The 20,844-nt window shown below is 37.7% G+C and overlaps 1 protein-coding gene across 1 annotated transcript in view; it reads left to right on the forward strand.

Moving 5' to 3' along the window:
• Nucleotides 1-4,220, forward strand: part of OVCH1 (ovochymase 1) — a 76,578-nt gene extending 72,358 nt beyond the window's left edge. Inside the window, 2 exon segments of the mRNA XM_037846485.1 lie at nt 1,306-1,403; nt 3,247-4,220. Of these exon segments, the coding sequence (XP_037702413.1) occupies nt 1,306-1,403; nt 3,247-3,411 (263 nt within the window). The 3' untranslated portion in view covers nt 3,412-4,220.
• The last annotated feature ends 16,624 nt before the right edge of the window (nt 4,221-20,844 follow it).

Below are 20,844 nucleotides of genomic sequence, written 5' to 3' on the forward strand. Positions count from 1 at the left end.
ATGAGCATTTTTAAAATTCTTGTCATACTTCTAAATTGTGAATATTGCTAGGAAGAATGTAAATTGGTACATCTTTTTTTTTTTTTAAAGGCAATTTAGCGGTATCTGTGCACTTTAAATGTTTGTGTCCCATGGCCCAGCAATTCTACTTTCTAAGAATACTAATGCAAACACACAGATCCCGTGATCTGAGATGCTTGATGCAACTTACTGGGGCAGCAAATGGAAATAGGATTTAATTCACTAATAGGATTAAATAATTGTGTGTATTCAATATCTAAATATGGTGTGCTAGTCAAAAGAATAATGTAGTAGATCTATATACAATAATGTAAAGATGACCATAATTTATTACATAAAAAAAACAGAGTAGGAAAAGTGACGGATTAAATACTATAATATGTTGATAGAGGGGAAAGTATTTTAGTTGCAGTAGATATGCCATGATCTTGATTATCTGTGAAGGTAACATGGCATAAAATTTTGGAGCCAGTTAGCACATGTGTAGAGAGGTGAGATGGAGAATAGACAAGTTACAAAGAGCTTTATGGGATGTTATTGACATAGCAGTAAAAATAATTTATTTTAATAATTCATTCTTTATCTTGGATAGTATATGATTGAGCATTTGTGTGAAAAGTCTGGAAGAAATGAAGTAAGACAGGATGGGAAAGAAGCACAGGAATACTGCGTTCAGTGTGTGTGTGCATATATATGAACATATACATCAGCATTATACATAAACCCAGTACATTTAGACCTATGTAAATTTGGCAAAAGTAAAATGTGAATACTTAAATGCATAATTCATTGATATATTTTATAATATACTTGGGAATATAGAATTAGATATAAAAATACATAAAATGTTTAAAGTACTACAAATATATTTTCTTTTTCTCCCATTCCTCATAAAATTCAGTTGAAGGAGGATGATAAATTTGCTTTTCTCCACTTTGTCACCTCAAATTCAACAAAGTGATGACCTGGAAGCACATAGACAAAAAGGCAGGTACAATAGAAAAGATGTTTTATGGCTGAGAAACTATACTTCAGTGCAAGTCATGTTTTCTGATAGTCTTAGGGGGATATAATAATACATAGAGCAATCTGATGGCATGCAAATTGGGATGATTCCTCTGAGTAATTCTGAGGTAGCATCTTTTGGAAGACTGACTTATTAAATTTCAGGGTTAAAAGGGGTAATGTCAGGTCAAAGTAGATAATTTTAGAGCCATCACTGAAGAGCAAACAACATATACAGTGTTAATATCAATCTTATATCTTTCTCATCCTTTTAATTAGAAAAATTTGTATCTCCAATATGTTTGCCAAGGAAAGAAGATAAAGTAGATTTCTTTTCTACATGTATATCTGCTGGATGGGGAACAAATGACCACACCGTGAGTATATTCACCTCTTCTTCCAAGATTAGAATCCAACGAATATATGTGAAGTCAAAATGTACTGTTCACTCATTTGCTGCTTTCTTCTATTTTTAATAATAATGATAGTGGGGAAAAAGTATTTTTCATTTTTGATTTAAAAGTGAATGCTTGGCTTTTAGGTCATTCCATACATTAATACTAGTTCATTGATACTAGCAAAAAGTTGCATCTAGTGAGTTTTACTACTTAGTAAATATTTTTATGTCATGTATATATGTATATATATGTATGTGTGTGTGTGTGTGTGTGTATATATGTATATACATATATATAAAACCAGACCCTTCGGCACTGTAAATAAACATACACACACAATTCTTCTCACAATAGTGTAGATGTGGAAGCTACTGTGAACTCATATTTGAAGGTACAAGAGAATTGCCAAAGATGGGAGGTATTTTTCTGAACTGATGGGCTGGTATAAACCGAAAATGTATTGGGAGATTATGTGAAAATAACTAGCCCATATAAAAATCAAACCCATGACTCTAGTCTCACTTCCACCATATTCTATGCCTCAGTTAACAAGTTACAAACATCCAGTAAACCAGGGAGTAAATTAGAAATGCATTTTCAGTTGTCAGCCTCCAGACAGCTGGGGCTCTGAGATGTGGTATCTGTTCATCAAAAATCAATTCAAAAAAATAAAGGCATTGTGAAATCAATGGAATAAAGTATAGACTGAACATTTTAAAAATGAGTAGTATTTTTGCTTCATCAGCAACTAATTTGTATGTAAACCTTTTTGTCTTTTTTTCTATCAACTTGGGTCAGTGATAAAGTTAAAATAATCCATATAAAATATTTTTGGTGTTTCTTCTGTATAATCCAAGGTGTGTTTATAATACTAATTTTGGACAAATAAACCAAGAATCATTATAGTACTGAGAGGGGAGAATGGGTGGAATTTAACCATTGGAGTCTGGGTATGGGGCTGTTTTTGTCTCATCCTTTAAAAGCATATGCCTAGGTTAAATGAGTTTTTATTCCTTTTCTACTAGAGGATCTATTTGCTAACACTGTAGAGCAGGCAAAGGTACAGCTGATCAGTAGTTCATCTTGTCAAAGCTACTGGGACCAGATATTAAAAACATCAATATATGCGGAAGGACTGCAGGATCATCCTCTTGCATGGTAATTCAAGGATTGCATTGATGAGCCAGGAAATTTCATCTCAGTGTGTCTTATGAATGGCTGTTGGCCAACCACAGAGGTATCATGTATAGTAATTTTAAAATGGAAGGTGAGAAGAATAAGTGTATTGCTAAGTTGATGCTTTAAAAATGTTTGAATGGTGATTGTTAATTTGACACTCAAAGTGGACTTAATTGTCAAAAGGAATAACTAGCTCATCTACTCATCTACTGGGTTAAAATAGGTGAAATTGCTGATAGCCAATCGTGTTTGACCTGCAAAAATAGTAATTTTTTTATGGTTCAGCTTCATAGCTGAATAAAAATACGCTCAAAATATCTACTTCCAGTAGCACTGAAAATATAAAGAAATTTCCATGTAACTCAAAACCTTCATTTAGCTGTTTATATTTAATAATAGATGTTAGAATGTTTTTGCAAGGCACAGTCTATTATCAGCATAAGATGAATTTCCACTGTATGCATTTTCCAACACTGCACATGCAGCCAACTACCTGCTGGTTCTTATGCTGTTGTGAGCAGAAATCAGAAATATGACAGGGTGACTTGGGCTTCACATGACCATCCTCTGCAGTCGGGGTTAGCTTAAACCATGAATCATGCAGCTGGGACAACTTTTTTTTTTTTTCTTTTGCTGATTGCAGGGAGATTCCGGAGGACTGCTGCAGTGTGTCCAAAATAGGCAGTACAAGCCTGTTGGCATCATGAGCTGGGGCAACAGTACCTGCCATTCCGCTGCACCATCTGTCTTCACCAGAATTTCTGCTTACAGGGACTGGATCACATCTGTCACTGGAGGAGAAGCATGATTACTGAAAGCAGCATGGGGGAGTTGTTTGTTAATGGGAAAGGAAATATATAAAATATATCTGAAATATAATTCTCTTGTCATGTCTGACAAATTCAACGTCACTTCTCCCCACCCTTGTCATTGTGGAGGTTAGATTTGGGGCTTATGTATGTTCAGTACTAAATATCAGTCACAGAACTTAATATTGGTTCATGCCTCCTGGGAACTTAGGATGTGAATAAATTCATATCTTGCACTCCATTATGTGTCATGAATTTGAATACCATCATACACACTTTTACCATTTTTTCTAGTTTGGTGAACATTGGAAGATGTGAAGGGAAATGTTATTCAGTCGATAAAAGACTTGATTGTATCCATACAGAAACAGGCCAAAAGCTGTCCTTGAGCACAGTTAGGATATGTCCCTGTAAGTTTCACAATTTCAATGAGCATTGGATATACAAGAGATTATCAGGCACTTCAACTGACTTTTGAAAAATTTTAGAGGGAATTAGATATTTTAATTGTTTACAAGAATTTATCTGAAAATCAACTTGCAAATACCTCATCTCTCTAAGCTGTAGCTAAGAATCACAAAATAAGTAACTAAGGCAGGCCGTGAACCGTAAGGATAGATGCCAAAGTCCCTCACAGAAATAGAATTTAGCCTAAAAGGTTGAGGGCACCTTTTTTATTTTACACATTTCCAGCAAAACTTGTTTTGAAGATGGCAATATTCAGAAAGGGAGTATGTTCAGCTGTAGGTAAATCTACATATTAAAGGAGTAACTCATGATGAAGGCATGAAAAACTGTGTGTATGTAGATACATATATACACATACAGACATATGTATTACATATATACACACATACAAACATATATATTTAGCAGTCCAAGACTTTTTTTTGCCCTATAAAACTCAACATTGCAATTAAATTGAAAAAGGCTGAATCATGAAATTTCCATTTCTATAGATGAAAAATAGTTGAAAATTGGACAAGTTATATGACTTTGCCTAATAACCCTAATCTAAGTGCTCTTTATTAAAATTTTACCTGAAACTATTAAAGCCAAAAACATTTATTTATCTAAATTAGGAACCCTTCCTTTTGGAAAAACCATATGCTGCCAAAATGTTTCTTTCCCTAAATAAGCACAGAAATAACTGAGACTTCACTGAAATTGTATCATTGTCTAATGAATCTTAATTTGAAAACTGGAAGGGAATTATGAGAAGATATTTCTGTCATGGTATTAAAAAATAAATTTCTTCTCTCCCTCTCACAATCTCTTCCTCCAGCTAACTCAACTTCTTTTTTCTCTCTTGGAACCTCTCCTCCTTTCCTTTCCTCCTTTCTCTCTCAACCTCTTTCTTTTCTTTCAATTTCTTTCAAGTTGTCCCCTTTAACCCCTCTCTCTCTCTGTCTCTCCCTCTCCCTCTCTCCTGCTTAACCTGTCTTCAGTCTCTCCTTCTCAAACTACCCCTCTTTCTCTACACCCCTTTCTCAATTCCTCTCTTTCAATTCCCTCCTCTCTCTATACCTTCCCCTCCCTCTCTCAATTCCCTCCCCCAACTCCTCTGTGCTGGTTTGGATGTATTATGCCTTCCAAACACCATGTTCTTTGAGGCAATCTTGTGGGGGCAGATGTATTTAGTCTTGATTAGATTGGAACCTTTGGATTAGGTTGTTCCATGGAGATGTGACCCACCCAACTGTGAGTGACACCTTTGATTAGGGTGTGACCTCTGATTGAATGTTTCTATGGAGGTGTGGCCCTGCGCATTCAGTGTGGGCCTTGACTAGTTCACTGGAGTTTTATAAAGGGGATCACAAACAGAAGGACTTCAGAACAGCTGCAGCTAAGAGAAGACAAAATGCCCCAAGAGCAACATTTTTTGAGAAAGCCATTTTGAAACGCCACCTGAGAGCAAGCAGATGCCAGCCATGTGCCCTCCCAGCTAACAGAGGTTTTCTGGATACCATTGGCCATACTCCAGTGAAGGTACCCGATTGTTGATGCCATAACTTGGACACTTTATGGCCTTCAGACTGTAACTTTGTAACCAAATAAACCCCCTTTATAAAAGCAATCCATTTCTGGTATTTTGCATAATGGCAGCATTAGCAAACCAGAACACCTTTTCTTTCTGTTTCAGCCTTTCCTCTCTTTTGCAAATGCCACACAGGGGAAGTGTTATAAATACCCTGGTATTTACTGAAAACCTTTAATGTGAATATTGGTCTGAAGTTGCACTACTTTCATTGATTTCAATAGTACTCTTTTTGATAGGGACTTGAGTAAAACGAGAGATTTGCAACAGGAATTCCCTAGTTCTCTTGTTAATTGGTTTTGTGCCATTTTAATTTCTTTGGTCAAATCTATTTCTCATCAGATGATATTAAAGAATTAGAGACAGGCTAAAGTATCTAAAATGTCAGAAGTATGCGAAGCTTTTTTGCTCACTGCAATCTTGCAGTTTTGTAACCAAAAAATTAAGAATTAACAAATAATTAGGATGACTGAATCATTATATAGATGCTTTTTTCTTACTTTCTAGGGTATTGTAGAATAGTCGAAAGGGAAATACCTGAAATTACTGAAACCCACTGAACTATAACCCTGATGCCTCGATCTTTGATAATGATTGTAAAACTATATAACCTTTACCATGTGATTGTAAAAACCTCATGACTGGTCTTGCTTGTACCCTGTTATCCTGTTTTACAACTTTGGAGTCTTACGATCACAAAGACAACCCCTTAATGTTTATTAATGAAGGAACTTGAGTTAGCCCAGAACTAACCCACCCCAAATCCTAGAAGAAGCTGGATCTAACCAAATTGTCCCACCTGACATGCACAGTAGTTTAAACGTTAACCTAATCAGTCTGCATGTACCCAATAATTATACCATCTTTAATTTCATCTCAAGCCATTATTCTAAAACCTGCCTATCTTTTGATACTATAAAATTATTAGAGTTACTGCAGTTTGGGGAAATAGATTTTAGGGTGATAGGTCATCTGTTCTCCTTGCTTCACACTCAGCAATGAACTCTCTCTTTGAAGCCCTGGTGTCTCAGGAATTAGTTATTTGAGCACATCAAGCAGGGAATCCCCCATGTTTGGTATCAACTGGGTGATTCTGGTGGGACAAGTCCTTTAGAAGTGAGGAGTCCTACTGCCTGAAGTTCTAAAGCTCCAGCAGGACAGGTAAGCACGGTAATCGAACCTTTTGCGGCCACTAAACTCTTTTAGTCTAGAGGCTTGGCAACTGGGTTTTCTTCTGTCCTACTGGCACTCCAGGCCCTTGGTGCATTAAAGCTTCAAAGAGAAATGGTTTCTAGTTCCAGGTTCGGACATCTGAGTGGATAAATCAGTCACCAAGGTAAAATTGGATCGGGAAGTTAGTACAGAAGTTCAAGTCCCCTGAACCTGGGTTTTGAGGGCCAGGGTCCACTTCCAGTGTATACCTGGAACTCCTTTGGGCAGTGGGGAGAGTCAATTCAGTAGAAAAATTAGGGAGGAAATTATATTGAATACAAGCTAAATAAAAGCATGTAAAAAATAGTGTTCAATCTCATCAGTAATCAGAAATACAAACTAAAAGCGCAGTGAGGTGCCATTTTACATTCTCTAAATTAGCAAAAATCACAGTATGATAATATCAAGAGCTGGTGAGGATATGGAGTGAGAGAAACTCAAGGCTGGTAGAAGGGTATAATTAGGAATTATCAGCTTAGAAAAACTCTCAGGCAACTTTATGTAAAGTTAAAGATGCCAGTATTCTGCAAATCTGCAATTCTTACTCGGCATATGTCCGAGGGCATTGTCTTCATCCATGGCGGCAATTAAATATAAATATCTGGTCAAAGGGAATGATTTTTTTAAGCTCCTTGTGTGAGTCTAATGTGTGTAGCCAAGCTTCAGAACAATGGTCCTGGAGGAAAGTGGTGCAACCACGGACCACTGGACATGTACAAGAATGTTTATAGAAATGTTAATGTCAGCAAAAAGCTGGAAATCCAAATACCCACTACAGGAGCATGGATAAAGAAAATGCATTGTACTCTCACAGCAGCATAAATCCATGAAACATTGTCACAGGCTTGAGAAGTGAATCTTAGAAACAATGCTGAGTTTCTATTTTTTTTTCCAAAAAAAGTTTCAGAACTTGAGATACCATACAAATTCAAACACAAGCAAAAGTATACAGTATTTTGTTTAGACTTACTTGCATACATGTTTTTTTTTTAATTTCATTTTGAAATAAATTCAAACTTACAGGAACAGTTGCAAAAACAATACAAAACCCATACACAACTCCAGCATACCCTGACCCCCCTCCCCCAATACCCCGATCCACCAACTTTAACATCCTGTCATGCCACCATTTCTTTCTTTCCCTCCCTCCCTCCCTCACTCCCTCTCTCCCTATCTATCATCCATCTGTTGCTCTGTCTTCTGAACATTATGAGAGCAAGCTGCACACATCCTTGAACAAACAATATAATTCACATCTACAATTCCCATGAAAAAGAACATTCTCTTATGCAATCCCATTAAGCGCAGCTAAGAAGTTCAAGAAATTCAACATTGATACAAAGCTTACATTCTATATTTCCTTTTTTTTTTTTCTTATGTCCCAACTGTGTCCCTTTGAGCCTCCTGTCCTCCATCCTCAGATCCCATCAGGATCATCCTTGGCATTTAATTGTCATTATCTATTTAGACTGTCTTTTTCTTTTTTTTTTTTTCAATTGTGGAAACATATATACAGCCTAAATCTTCCCATTCCAACTCCTTCCTAGCATTCCATTACTGGGATTAATCACATTTAGAATGTTGTAATGCTATCACCTTCCCACCTTCCATTACTAGAAGTTTCCCTTCACCCCAAACAGAAACCCTACACTCATTTCTCAACTCCCCATTGCCCCTTCCCCCACTTCTCATAACCCGTGCTCTACTTTTCATCTCTATGGTCATATTCTCTGATACTTTGTGTTTACCGTGGAGCTTAAATTTAATATCTTAAATGTATAACAATCTTGTTTTTCTTTAATATGAACTTAACTTCAATAGGACACATAAACTATGTTCCTATACTCCTCCATTCCCCCACCTTTATGTAGTTCTTGTCAAAAATTACATATTTTACATTGAGTCCAAAACCACTGATTTGTCATTACAGTTTATGTATTTTAGATCCTGTAGGAAGTAAACAGTGGAGTTACAAATCAAAAATACAGTACTATTGGTATTTATATTTTCCATGTGATCTTTACTGGAAATCTTTATTTCTTCATGTGGTTTCAGTCAATTGTTTAGTGTTCCTTCCTTTCAGCCTCCTCAGTTCCCTTTAGCATTTCTCATAGGACTGATCTACTGGTGATGAAGTCCCTCAGCTTTTGATTATCTGGGAATATTTTATTCTCCCCCTCATTTTTACCCTCCAGCTGTTTGTGAATTTTCTAAGTCTCTGATGGTTATTGACTTCTATTTGTATTCCATTGTGGTCAGAGAATGTGCTTTGAATAAATTCAAAATTTTTTTAATTTATTGAGGCTTATTTTATGTCCTAGTCTATGGTCTATTCTGGAGAAAGATCCGTGATCACTAGAGAAGAATGTGTGTCCTGGTGATTTGGGATGTAATGTTTTATATATGTCTGTTAAATTTCTGTATATCTCTCTCTCCTTTCTTTGTTTCTTTGTTGGTAGGGCTCCTTTTAGTATCTGAAGAAGGGAAGGTCTTTTATTAGCAAAATCTCTCAGCATTTGTTTGTCTGTGAAAAATTTAAGCTCTCCCTCAAATTTGAAGGAGAGTTTTGCTGGATAAAGTATTCTTGGTTGGAAATTTTTCTCTCTCAGAATTTTAAATATGTCATGCCACTGCCTTGTTGCCTCCATGGTGGCCGCTGAGTAGTCACTACTTAGTCTTATGTTATTTCCTTTGTATGTGGTGAATTGCTTTTCTCTTGCTTTCAGAACTTGCTCCTTCTCTTCAGTATTTGACAGTCTGATCGGAATATGTCTTGGAATGGGTTTATTTGGATTTATTCTACTTGGAGTTTGCTGGGCATTTATGCTTTGTGTATTTATATTGTGTAGAAGGTTTGGGAAATTTTCCCCAACAATTTCTTTGAATACTCTTTCTAGACCTTTACCCTTCTCTTCCCTTTCTGGGACACCAATGAGTCTTAAATTTGGATGTTTTATTTTATCTATCATATCCCTGAGATCCGTTTCAATTTTTTTGATTTTTGTTCCCCATTCTTTGTTTTGTTCTTTCATTTTCTGTTCTGTGGTCCTCGAGGACACTAAGTCATTGTTCAACTTCCTTTAATCTTGTATTATGAGTATCCAGAGTCTTTTTAATTTGGCCAACAGTTTCTTTTATTTCCATAAGATCTTCTATTTTTTTATTTACTCTTGCAATTTCTTCTTTATGCTCTTCTAGGTCTTCTTTATGTCCTTTATATCCTGTGGCATGCTCTTGTTGTTTGTCTGTAGTTCTTTGATTAATTGCACCAAGTACTGTGTCTCTTCTGATCTTTTGATTTGGGTGTTTGCGTTTGGATTCTCCATATCATCTGGTTTTATCATATGCTTTAAGATTTTCTGTTGTTTTTGGCCTCTTGGCATTTGCTTTACTTGATAGGGTTCTTTCAGGATATAAAAAATACCAGTCTCTAATTTGTCAGATCTACAGCTTGGTGGCGTACATTTTCTCTAACTAACCAGCAGATGGCGGCCACAAGTCACCTATTTCCCTCAAGTCAGTTCTCCCCAAGTTTGTCTTTGTGGTGTGTGGGGGTCTGATTCTTGTGGGGTTCAATTGGTGCACTAAGTTTGGGTGTGTTGTTGGTGCTGTCCGCCCTGAATGTGGGGCATGTGTCTGGGAGGTTAGGGAGGCAGGGCAGCTTGAATAGTCAAACCTCCCAGGTGTTCCTGGAGATTTAAGGCTGTTGCAAGAGTCTAAGCTTTCATTTCAGTCTTGCCACAGATTGACTCTGCTGCTGACCCAGAAGTCCTTGGTATTGGCATAGGGTCCCTGGGATTTCTGAGTGGGCCCCCCTTCTCAGCTGTGCTCTCCCAGGACCTCTGCTGAGGGAAGGTTGTGCCACATCACAAGTGTGTGCTGGCCCTCCAAGGAAGCCCTGGGCTGCCGGGCTGTGCAGGGGCATTCTCCGCCTTCCGAGCTCTGGGACAATTAGCTTTGGGTGCACTAAAGGCCACAGTCTATGGCTGATATTGTGGCATGTGCGCGGTGCTGTGGGAATCACTCTCTGTCACACTGGGACCCTTGGCCTGGCTCTGGGCTATAGCTCCAGCCTGGGCAGGAGTGTCCCCAGCCCACCGGGGAGATGGCTGCAAGGGGCATGATTTCTTTCTCCTTTTGGCTCCCCTCTACCCCCATGGCCCCAGGACAATCAGCAGTGAGCTATCTTCCATGCCAGACACAGAGACGTTGGCCTAGCCCACTCCTGCCATGCTTCACTGTGTGGTTCTCACCATCTAACCACAGCCACTCCTGGTTTTTTGTTTTTTGTTTTTTTAAAAAGAACTAGTCCATCTCCAAATGCCCACCCATGGTTTCCCCACACTGCAGAGCGGCCGCAGGACTTTCAGCCAGCTTACTCACTCATTTCAGAATGCAGGCTCCCAGTTTCACCACAAGCACGGTCCCTGTAGATTTAGCAGACCTTGTCTGGCTGGTGCATCTCTGGAACTGGTGTTCTGGGTCACTTTCTGGCTTTTATCTAGTATTTTTCAAGGAGGTGTTTTTTTGCCCTGTCTCACCTAGCCGCCATCTTAGGTTCTCTCCCATATATGGTTTTAAAAAAAGCAAGGGAATAGTAACATCCTGTTAAGAGCAGTAGGGACCAGTGGGATGGGATGGAGGAGTCGCACACATGTAATTTCAAAAGTAGTAATTTTCTAGTTAAGTTGGATGGTTTACAGATATGTCCTTGTTCCATAACTTACGTATACTTCCATGCAAGTCAAGCACCGAATAGCAGAAATATAATTAAAGGCTTGTTTAATAACATCATTTCTCTGAGGAGAATTTTATCTCTTTCTAGGGTTGGCATTTTCTTATCCAGGTAATTAGGAGCTCCACAAATTCAGAGTATTAAATCCTTGAATTCTTCTGTGGCTCATATATTGCCTAGAAAACCCAAAATGTCATTGTCACTTGAGTTCACTGATGTCACTTGTGACAATAAGCCTGTTGGATAACTTCATTTACTTAACATTGATAGTTATACTTCTTACCATTCACTCTCCTCTAGGGAAAACAGATTTTAAATGTTTGTTAATCTTCTTGGTACCAGATAGCTCACTAGCATTTTCTGTTTACCTCATTTAATCATTAAAGCTAATCTTATGAAAAGGTTTTGAAGGCAATGCTAATAATTTGATTAACACTCCCCACTCAAGGGCATAGGGATTAAGAATGTTGATTATGAAAACAGACTTCTTGGGTTCAAATCCCAGTTCCAACATCAACTAGTCTTAAGACTTTAGGCAAGTTACTTAGCTCATTTGTACTTCCTTTTTCTTATCTATAAGGTAGAGGTAATAAACAAAAAACATGTATGTGGACACCCTGAAGATAAAAAAGTTAATACATTTAAACAACTTAAAACAGTTGCTGGTGCTAGTAAATGTCCAGTTTACGTTAGTTATTATTATCATGCACATTTTCCCAAAATAAGGCTTTTTAAGGGATGGTTCCCCCACTCTAGATTTTTTAATTATTATTTTTTAACTAAAGAGAATAGTTAAGAGAATGGTTACAAACATGGATGAACCTCACAATAATTATGCTAAGTGAAAGAAGCCAGATGTGAAGATTACATATTAAGATTCCACTTACAGGAGATGCCTAGAAGAGACAAATTTAGAGAGACAGAGAGCAGAACAGTGGTTACATAGGGCTGCAAGTGAGAGTAAAAATAAAATGGGGGTGATAGAAATATTCTAAAATTGGATTGTGGTGATAGTTGTACAACTCTATAACTTCACTAAAATCATGAAATTTAATTGTACACTTAGAAAGAGTGAGTTTTATAGTGTGAAATTTATGAATCAAAAAGCATTTTTTTAAGGATAGTTATAGGCTGTTTACTTATTCTCACTCTGACAGAAGTTTTATCAGGATGGTAAAATGTGATTAAACTCTATTTGAGGGTGGTCAAAATCTAGTAATAAATGTTTATTTGGCAGACAGAGGCTGCATCATGTTACTTGAGGGAAACAATAGTTTTACATATTAAACCTTTCTATTCAAGGGTATGATATATCTCTCCAATTACTCAGTTATTTTTATTTATCAAGGTTTTAAAATAATTCTCTTTATAATTCCCATTAAGGATTTAACTGTGGAGTGATAATCCCATTTGGCTACTTAAGAGCTTTCAATGTGCCAACTATCTTACATATATTAATTTCATTCTAAGCATGATTGTATGAGAAAGGCATTAACATTCCCATTTTACCAATGAAGAAATTGAAGCTCAGAGAGGGCACATGACTTGTCTTAAGTCATACAGCTGGTTTCAAAGCAGAACTGGCACATAGGTTTGTCTGAATGCAGACCTTAATCACCATACTTATACTGATGGTGAATGTTTTCAGAGGATGATACACACACAAGTGTGGATTTTGGATTGGGGAGATAAGTCTGGAAACATGGAAAGATTGAAATTGGGCCAGTTTCATTCATGCATGAAAACATGAGTGTAAGTCAAATATGCATATGTTGTATGTCAAAGGGAGGTTCTGTTCCCAGAAAGCTTAAGAATACTATAAATTTTCTTGAATCCCTTATCAATTGTGTTCTGGCTCCTGGTTAAACAAACCTGAATATAGTGACTTGAAGAAATTAGTGTTTCATCTTACCTAAATGAAGTCTGGAGGCAGGTAGGGTTGGTAGGCAGCACTACAGAGTCATCAGGGCTTGAGACTTTTTCTTTTACCTCTGCCATCCTCAGTGTATGGCAAAAATGAAGGGAGAAATAGATGTCTCTACAATAATAGTTGTAGACTTTAATATACCACTCTCATCAATAGATAGAACATCTAGAGAGATGACCAATAAGGAATTACAGAACTTGAATAAAATGATAAGTGAACTAGACTTAATATATGTAAATAGAACACTGCAACCCAAAACAGTGGGATATACCCTCTTCTCAAGTGCACATGGATCATTCTCCAGGACAGACCACATGTTGGGGCACAAAACACATCTCAATAAATTTAAAAATGATTGAAATTATACAGAGCACTTTCTCTGATCACAATGGAATAAAGCTGGAAATAAAAGATGGAGAGCTGGAAAATTCACAAATACATGGACATTAAACAACACACTCTTAAACAATCAGTGGGTCAAAGAAGAAATTGCAAGATAAATCAGTAACCATCTCAAGATGAATGAAAATGAGAACACAACATATCAAAACTTAATGAGATGCAGCGAAGGCAGTGCTGAGAGGGAAATTTATAGCCCTAAACCCTTGCATGAAGAAAGAAAAAAGAGCTGAAATCAAAGTCCAAATTGCATACCTGGAAGAACTAGGAAAAGAACAGCAAATTAACCCCAAATCAAGCGGAAGGAAAGAAATAACAAAGATTATAGCAAAAATAAATGAAATTGAGATTAAAGAAACAGCAGAGAGAATTAACAAAACCAAAAGTTGGTTCTTCAAAAATGTCAATAAAATTGACAAACCCTTAGCTAGACTAACAAAGAACAAAAGAGAGAAGATGCAAATATATAAAATCAGAAATGAGATGGAAGACATTACTACTGACCCCACAGAAATAAAAAAAGATCATAAAAGGATACTATGAACAATTGTATGCCAACAAATTAGACAACCTTGTTGAAACGGACAAACTCATAGAATCACACAATTTCAACACACTCTACCTCTAGATGAAATAGAAGACCTCGACAGACAAATTGCAAATAAAGAGACTGAATCAGTCACCAAAAATCTGCCAATATTAGGGTGAAATAGCAACACATCCCGAAGTAATTTGGGAGGAGAATAAAAATATATATGCAGGGACCCCTGAGGAGGGGGAAAATGTGGAAGTGTTGGACTTCTTTACCTGGATTGTTGCTGATGTTCTCACAATATTGAGGACTGACAGCTTGGTATGCTGAGCCCTCTGTCTTGGGGCCTGCCCTTATGAAGTCTGTTACTGTAAAAGAGAGACTAAACCTGCTTATAATTGTGACTAAGAGTCTCCCCCTGAGTGCCTCTTTGCTGCTCAGATGTGGCCTTCTCTCTCTAACTAAGCCACTTTGGCAGGTAATCTCACTGCCCTCCCCGCTACGTGGGACCTGACTCCCAGGACCATAAATCTCCCTGGCAACTTGTGATATGACTCCTGGGGATGAATCTGGACCCAGCATCATGGGATTGAGAACATCTTCTTGACCAAAAGAGGGACATGAAATGAAACAAAAAAAAGCTTCAGTGGCTGAAAGATTTCAAATGGAGTTGAGAGGTTACTCTGGTGGACATTCTTATGCACTATATACATAACACTTTTTAGGTTTTAATGTATTGGAATAGCTAGAAGTAAATACCTGAAACTATCAAACTCCAACCCAGTAGCCTTGACTCTTGAACACGATTGTATAACAATGTAGCTTACAAGGGGTGACAGTGTGAGGGTGAAAACCTTGTGGATCACATGCCCTTTATCCAGTGTATGGATGGATGAGTAGAAAAATGGGGACAAAACCTAAATGAAAAATAGTGTGGGATGGGGAGAGTGATTTGGGTGTTCTTTTTTACTTTTATTTCTTATTCTGATTCTGATTCTTTCTGGTGTAAGGAAAATGTTCAAAAATAGATTGGGGTGATGGATGCATAACTATAACGTGGTACTGTGAACAGGTGATTGTACACCACAGATGATTGTCTGGTATGTGAATGTATCTCAGTAAAACTGAATTTAATTAAAAAAATCTGCCAATAAAGAAAAGTCCAGGATCAAATGGCATCACAGGTGAATTCTACCAATCATTCAAAGAAAAATTAATACCAACCCCCCTCAAATCTTCCCCAAAATTGAACAGGAGTGTCTTGATTTGCAAAAGCTGCTGGAATGCAATATACCAGAAATGGGTTGGTTCGTAACAATGGGGATTTATTAAGCTACAAGTTACAGTTCTAAGACCATGAGAATACCCAAATTAAGGCACCAATAAGAGGATACCTTCTCTGAAGAAAGGCTTCTGGCATCCAGGTTTCCTCTGTCAGATAGCAAGCCACCTGGCCAGCATCTGCTGGTCCTTCACTCATGGGTTCCTCTCTCATACAGGAAGGCACATGGCCAGTGTCTGCTGGTCCTTCACTTACAGGTTTCATTGCTTTCACCTTCTGATTCCAGTGGCTTTCTCTCTGAGCATCTGTGGGTTCTCTCTTAGCAACTCTGGGGCATTTCTCTCTCAGCTCTCTGGGTGTTTCTGTCTCTTATCCTCTCTTAAAGGGCTCCAGTAAAGGATTAAGACCCAACTTGAACTGGGTGGGTCACACTTTAATTGAAACAACCTAACGAAAAGTTACCACCCACAATAGGTCTGCAACCATAAGAATGGATTAAAAGAACAGATCCAAATACCACAAGGAGGGTGTGATGGTTAGATTAATGTGTCAACTTGAACAGGTGATGGTATTCAGGTGTCTGGTCAAGCAAGCACTGTCCTAACCACTACTGCAAGGACATTTGTGGCTGGTTAATAAATCAGAAGGCTGGTTTATTAAATCATCAGTCAATTGACTGTATCTGTGACTGATTACATCAATGCAGGGTGTATCTTCCTCAATGAGATAATTCAATCAGCTAAATTAAATCCAATCAGTTGAAGACTTTTAAGGGAGAAAGAGAGAGAACCTTCAAGTCTTCTTCAGCTAGCCAGCAAAGTGTTTCCTGAGAAGTTTACTGAACACCTTCATCGGAGTTGCCAGTTCACAGCCTGCCCTATGGAATTTGGACTCATATATCCCCAGAGTTGCATGAGACACTTTTATAAAATCTTATATTTACAGATATCTCTTGTTGGTTCTTTTCCCTTAGAGAACCCTAAAAATACTAAATTTCTCTACAGAACCCCAACAAATACAAATACAAATACCTACCTCATTCTATGAGGCCAACATCACCCTAACACCAAAGCCAGATAAAAGTACTGCAAGAAAAGAAATTATAGAACAATTTCTCTAATGAAATACAGATGCAAAAATCCTCAACAAAATACTGGCAAATCAAATGCAATAGTACATTAAATGAATTATACACCATGATTAAGTGGGTTTTATCCCAGGTATGCAAGGGTGGTGCAACACAAGAAAATCAATTAGTGTAATACACCATGTGATGGTTAGGCTCATATGTCAACTTGGCCAGGTAATGGTACCCAGTTGTCTGGTCAAGGAAGCACTGATCTAACCATTACTGTAGCACATTTCTTGGACTTAGTAAGTTGCTTGCATATATGACTGATTACATCTACAGTCAACTAAAGAGAGTGTCTTCAGCAATGAGAGACATTTAATGCAATCAGTTGAAGGCTTTAAAAGGAGGAGTGATGACTTCAGCAGTCAGAAGAAAGGACTTCATTTCTTCTTAAGCCAGCCAGCTTCTTCTGAGAAATTTGATGAAAACCAGCTTTCATGACGTATGGAATTTATACTTGTGCATCCCCACAGTTGCATGAGACACTTTTATAAAACCTTTTATTTATAGAGATATCTCCTTTTGGTTCTGTGTCCCTAGAGAATCCTAATACACACCACATTAACAAATTTAAAGGGGGAAAACCACATGATTGTCTCCATTGATGCAGAAAGGCATTTGAAAAAACCCAGCATCCTTTCTTGATAAAAACTCTTCAAAAAATAGGAATCAAGGAAACTTCCTCAACATGTTAGAGGGCATATATGAAAAAGCCACAGTTAACATTGTACTCAATGTTGGAAGACTGAATGTGTTCTCTCTAAGATCTGGAACAAGACAAGGATGCCTACAGTCACCACTGTTATTCACTGTATTGTAAGTTGTAACCATAGCAGTTAGGAAAGAAAAAGAAATAAAAGGCATCCAAATTGGAAAGGAAAAAATAACACATTCACTATTTGCAGTTGACATGTTCCTATATATAGAAAGTCCTGAAAAATCTACAACAGAGGTACTAGAACAAATAATGAATTCAACAAAGTGGCAGGGCACAAAATCAACATGCAAAAATCATGTAATGAGCAATCTGAGGAGGAAATCAAGAAAAAAAATTCCACTGACAGTAGCAACAAAAAGAATCAAAGATCTAGGAAGAAATTTAACCAAGGATGTAAAGACTTATACACAGAGAACTATAAAACATTGCTAAGAGAAATAAACAATACCTATACAAATGGAAGGCTATTCTGCGTTCATGAATTGGAAGGCTAAATGTCACTAAGATGACAGTTCTACCCAAAATGATTTACAGATTCAACACAATCCCAATCAAAATTCCAACAGCTGACTTGCACAAATGGAAAAGTCAATTATCAGATTTATGTGGAAGGGTAACAGGCTCCAAATAGCCAAAACAATTGTGAAAAAGAAGAATGAAGTTGGAGGTCTCACACTTCCTGATTTTAAGGCATATTATAAAGCTACAGTGGTCAAAACAGCATGGTAGTGGTGTAAATATAGACATAATGACAAATGGAATCAAATTGAGAGCTCAGAAATAGACCTTCACATCTATGGCCAAATGATTTTTGACAAGGCTGTCAAGTCCACTCAATCGGGAAAGAATGGTCTCTTTAACAGGTGTTGCTGGGAGGTGTGAGTATCCACATGTAAATGAATGAAAGAAGATCCCTGTACCAGTTTGGATGCATTACGTCCCCCAAAACACCATGTTCTTTAATGCAATCTTGTGGGGGCAGAAGTATTAGTGTTGATTGGGTTGGAATCCTTTGATTGTTTCCTTGGAGATGTGACTCAATCAACTGTGGGTGAAACATTTGATTGAATTATTTCCATGGAGATATGGACCCTGCCCATTCAGGGTGGGTCTTGATTCAATCACTGGAGTCCTATCAAAGAGCTCACAAACAGAAGGACCTCAGAGCAGCTCAGACAGACATTTTGGAGATGACTGCCGAAAGCAGACTTTTGCTGACACTCTGGGGATGCTAGCTCAGTGTTTCCTCTGGAGAAGCTAAAGGAGGACTAAATACACCAAGAGCAACATTTTGAAGAATGCACAGGAGCACAGAGAAGAGCTGGAACACAACCCAGGATCAGCAGATGCCAGCCACGTGCCTTCCCAGCTAACAGAGGTTTTCTGGATGCCACTGACCTTCCTCTAGTGAAGGTATACTCATGTTGATGACTTAATTGGGACATTTTTATGACCTTCAGACTGTAAATTTGTAAACAACTAAACCCCCTGTGATGGTTAGGCTCATGTGTCAACTTGGCCAGGTGATCAGACCCAGCTGTCTGGTCAAGCAAGCACTGGCTTAACTGTTGCTGCGAGGACGTTTGTGGCTGGTTAATAAACCAACAGGCTGGTTTATTAAATCATCAGTTGGCTGCAGCTGTGACTGATGACGTCAACAAAGGGCGTGTCTTCCACAATGAGAGAATAGTCAACTGGACTTAATTCAATCAGTCGAAGACTTTTAAGCAAGACAGATAGTGGACCTTCACTTCTTCTTCAGCTGACCAGTGAAGCATTTCCTGAGGAGTTTGTCGAAGTTGCCAGTTCGTTTCCTGAGGAGTTCATTGAACATCTTCATTGGATTTGCCAGTCTATTGCCTGCCCTATGGAATTTGGACTAGTGCATACCCACAGTTGCATGAGACACTTTTATAAATCTTATATTTATAGATCTCTCTCATTGATTCTGTTTCCCTAGAGAACCCTGACTAATACACCCCCTTTATAAAAGCCAATCCATTTCTGGTATTTTGCATAATGACAGAATTAGCAAACTGGAACAATCCCTATCTAAAAAAATTAACTCAAAACTTCAAACACCTAAATATAGTTGTTTTTTGTATCCAGAACTATAAAACCCCTAGAGGAAAATGCAGGGAAGCATCTTCAGGATCTTGTGGTAGGCAATGGTTTCTTAGACTTTACGCCTTGTTCCGGTTTGCTAGAGCTGAAACGGACTGGACACTGTGATTGGAGGAGACAAGGAAGACAGAGGATTCTCACCTGATTGTATTTGAGGTTCAAGGTGCTGTTGACTTTTCTGGGGACCAAGGAAAAACTAGGTTTGGGGATAAATTATAAAATCCATTTGGGACATAAATGAGTTTGAGGTGCTGGTGGGGCATCATACTGTGAAAATTATTAATTTAATAATTTTAATTTTGCTGCTCACTTACTAAAACTTTTACTCAAGCTGTAGAGAACAAAAAAAACTGCATGAAAACACTTTTTGAGCATCTTTTCTAAATGCTTGTTGTTTTGGACCAATTGTTAATCCCAGCTTAGGAACTATCTCCCGATTCTATTCTTCAGGTAATGCATAACGGAAGGGATTTAAAATTTTTTTTCCATGTCTAATAGCACCAATAAGATAGGATTAAGAACTCACCTCTCTTTAAAGTTAAGCAAGATTTAAAATCTCCAGGAAAAATTAGTTTCAGTCTTCATTTGCTTGCTTGGAAGATGGTGAGTTGTTTTTTAAATAGGCAGGATCAAATTAGTCAATTTTACTGTATTGGGAAATCCAACTCATGCAATAGTTGTTTTCCCGGAAGTAGATTACTCTGAAGACCAGGGATCAGGTGTAACTAAGTGAACAACAGCCAACTTCTGTCTAAACTAGAGCCCAAACAGTCTTAGACACACAAAGAAGGAGGAGCTACTGATACTTTGTGGCTAAAATCAAGAAGCAGTTCAGAAACACTCAACCCTTACAACAACCCTATGAAGCATTTTTATCATGTCTATTTTTCAGGTGAGGAAACTGAAATACAAACAGATCGAAGTGCCTAAGGTCATATATTAGTAAGTGGGTGAACTGGAAATTTTAACCCAGGAAATCCTGGCTTCCGTGTCTATGATCTTGCCCACAACACTATACTTCGTAAATATGTGAAGGAGATTGGAACTTCAAATAAATTTAACTGGGCTAACCCAGGTCTGAAAGCCTGGAAATGAAATTGCATCAGTGGAAACTTTGTATCTGCCCTTATTTTCTGAGATAGTTTCAATTTAATGTGATTTCATGTTTCAAAAACGGGTAACTCGCCAAATAAAAAGATGGACTTGCTCCATTGAAGTGCAGTTCAGTGTTATGGTCAAGAGCACAGATGAATCTGTCTCACCCAGCTATTCCAACTTGGTTAAATCACTTAATTTCTCCATAGCTCAATTTTCTTATGTATTAGATGAAAAT

Source organism: Choloepus didactylus, chromosome 8, assembly GCF_015220235.1.
Source record: "Choloepus didactylus isolate mChoDid1 chromosome 8, mChoDid1.pri, whole genome shotgun sequence".
NCBI lineage: Eukaryota > Metazoa > Chordata > Mammalia > Pilosa > Megalonychidae > Choloepus > Choloepus didactylus.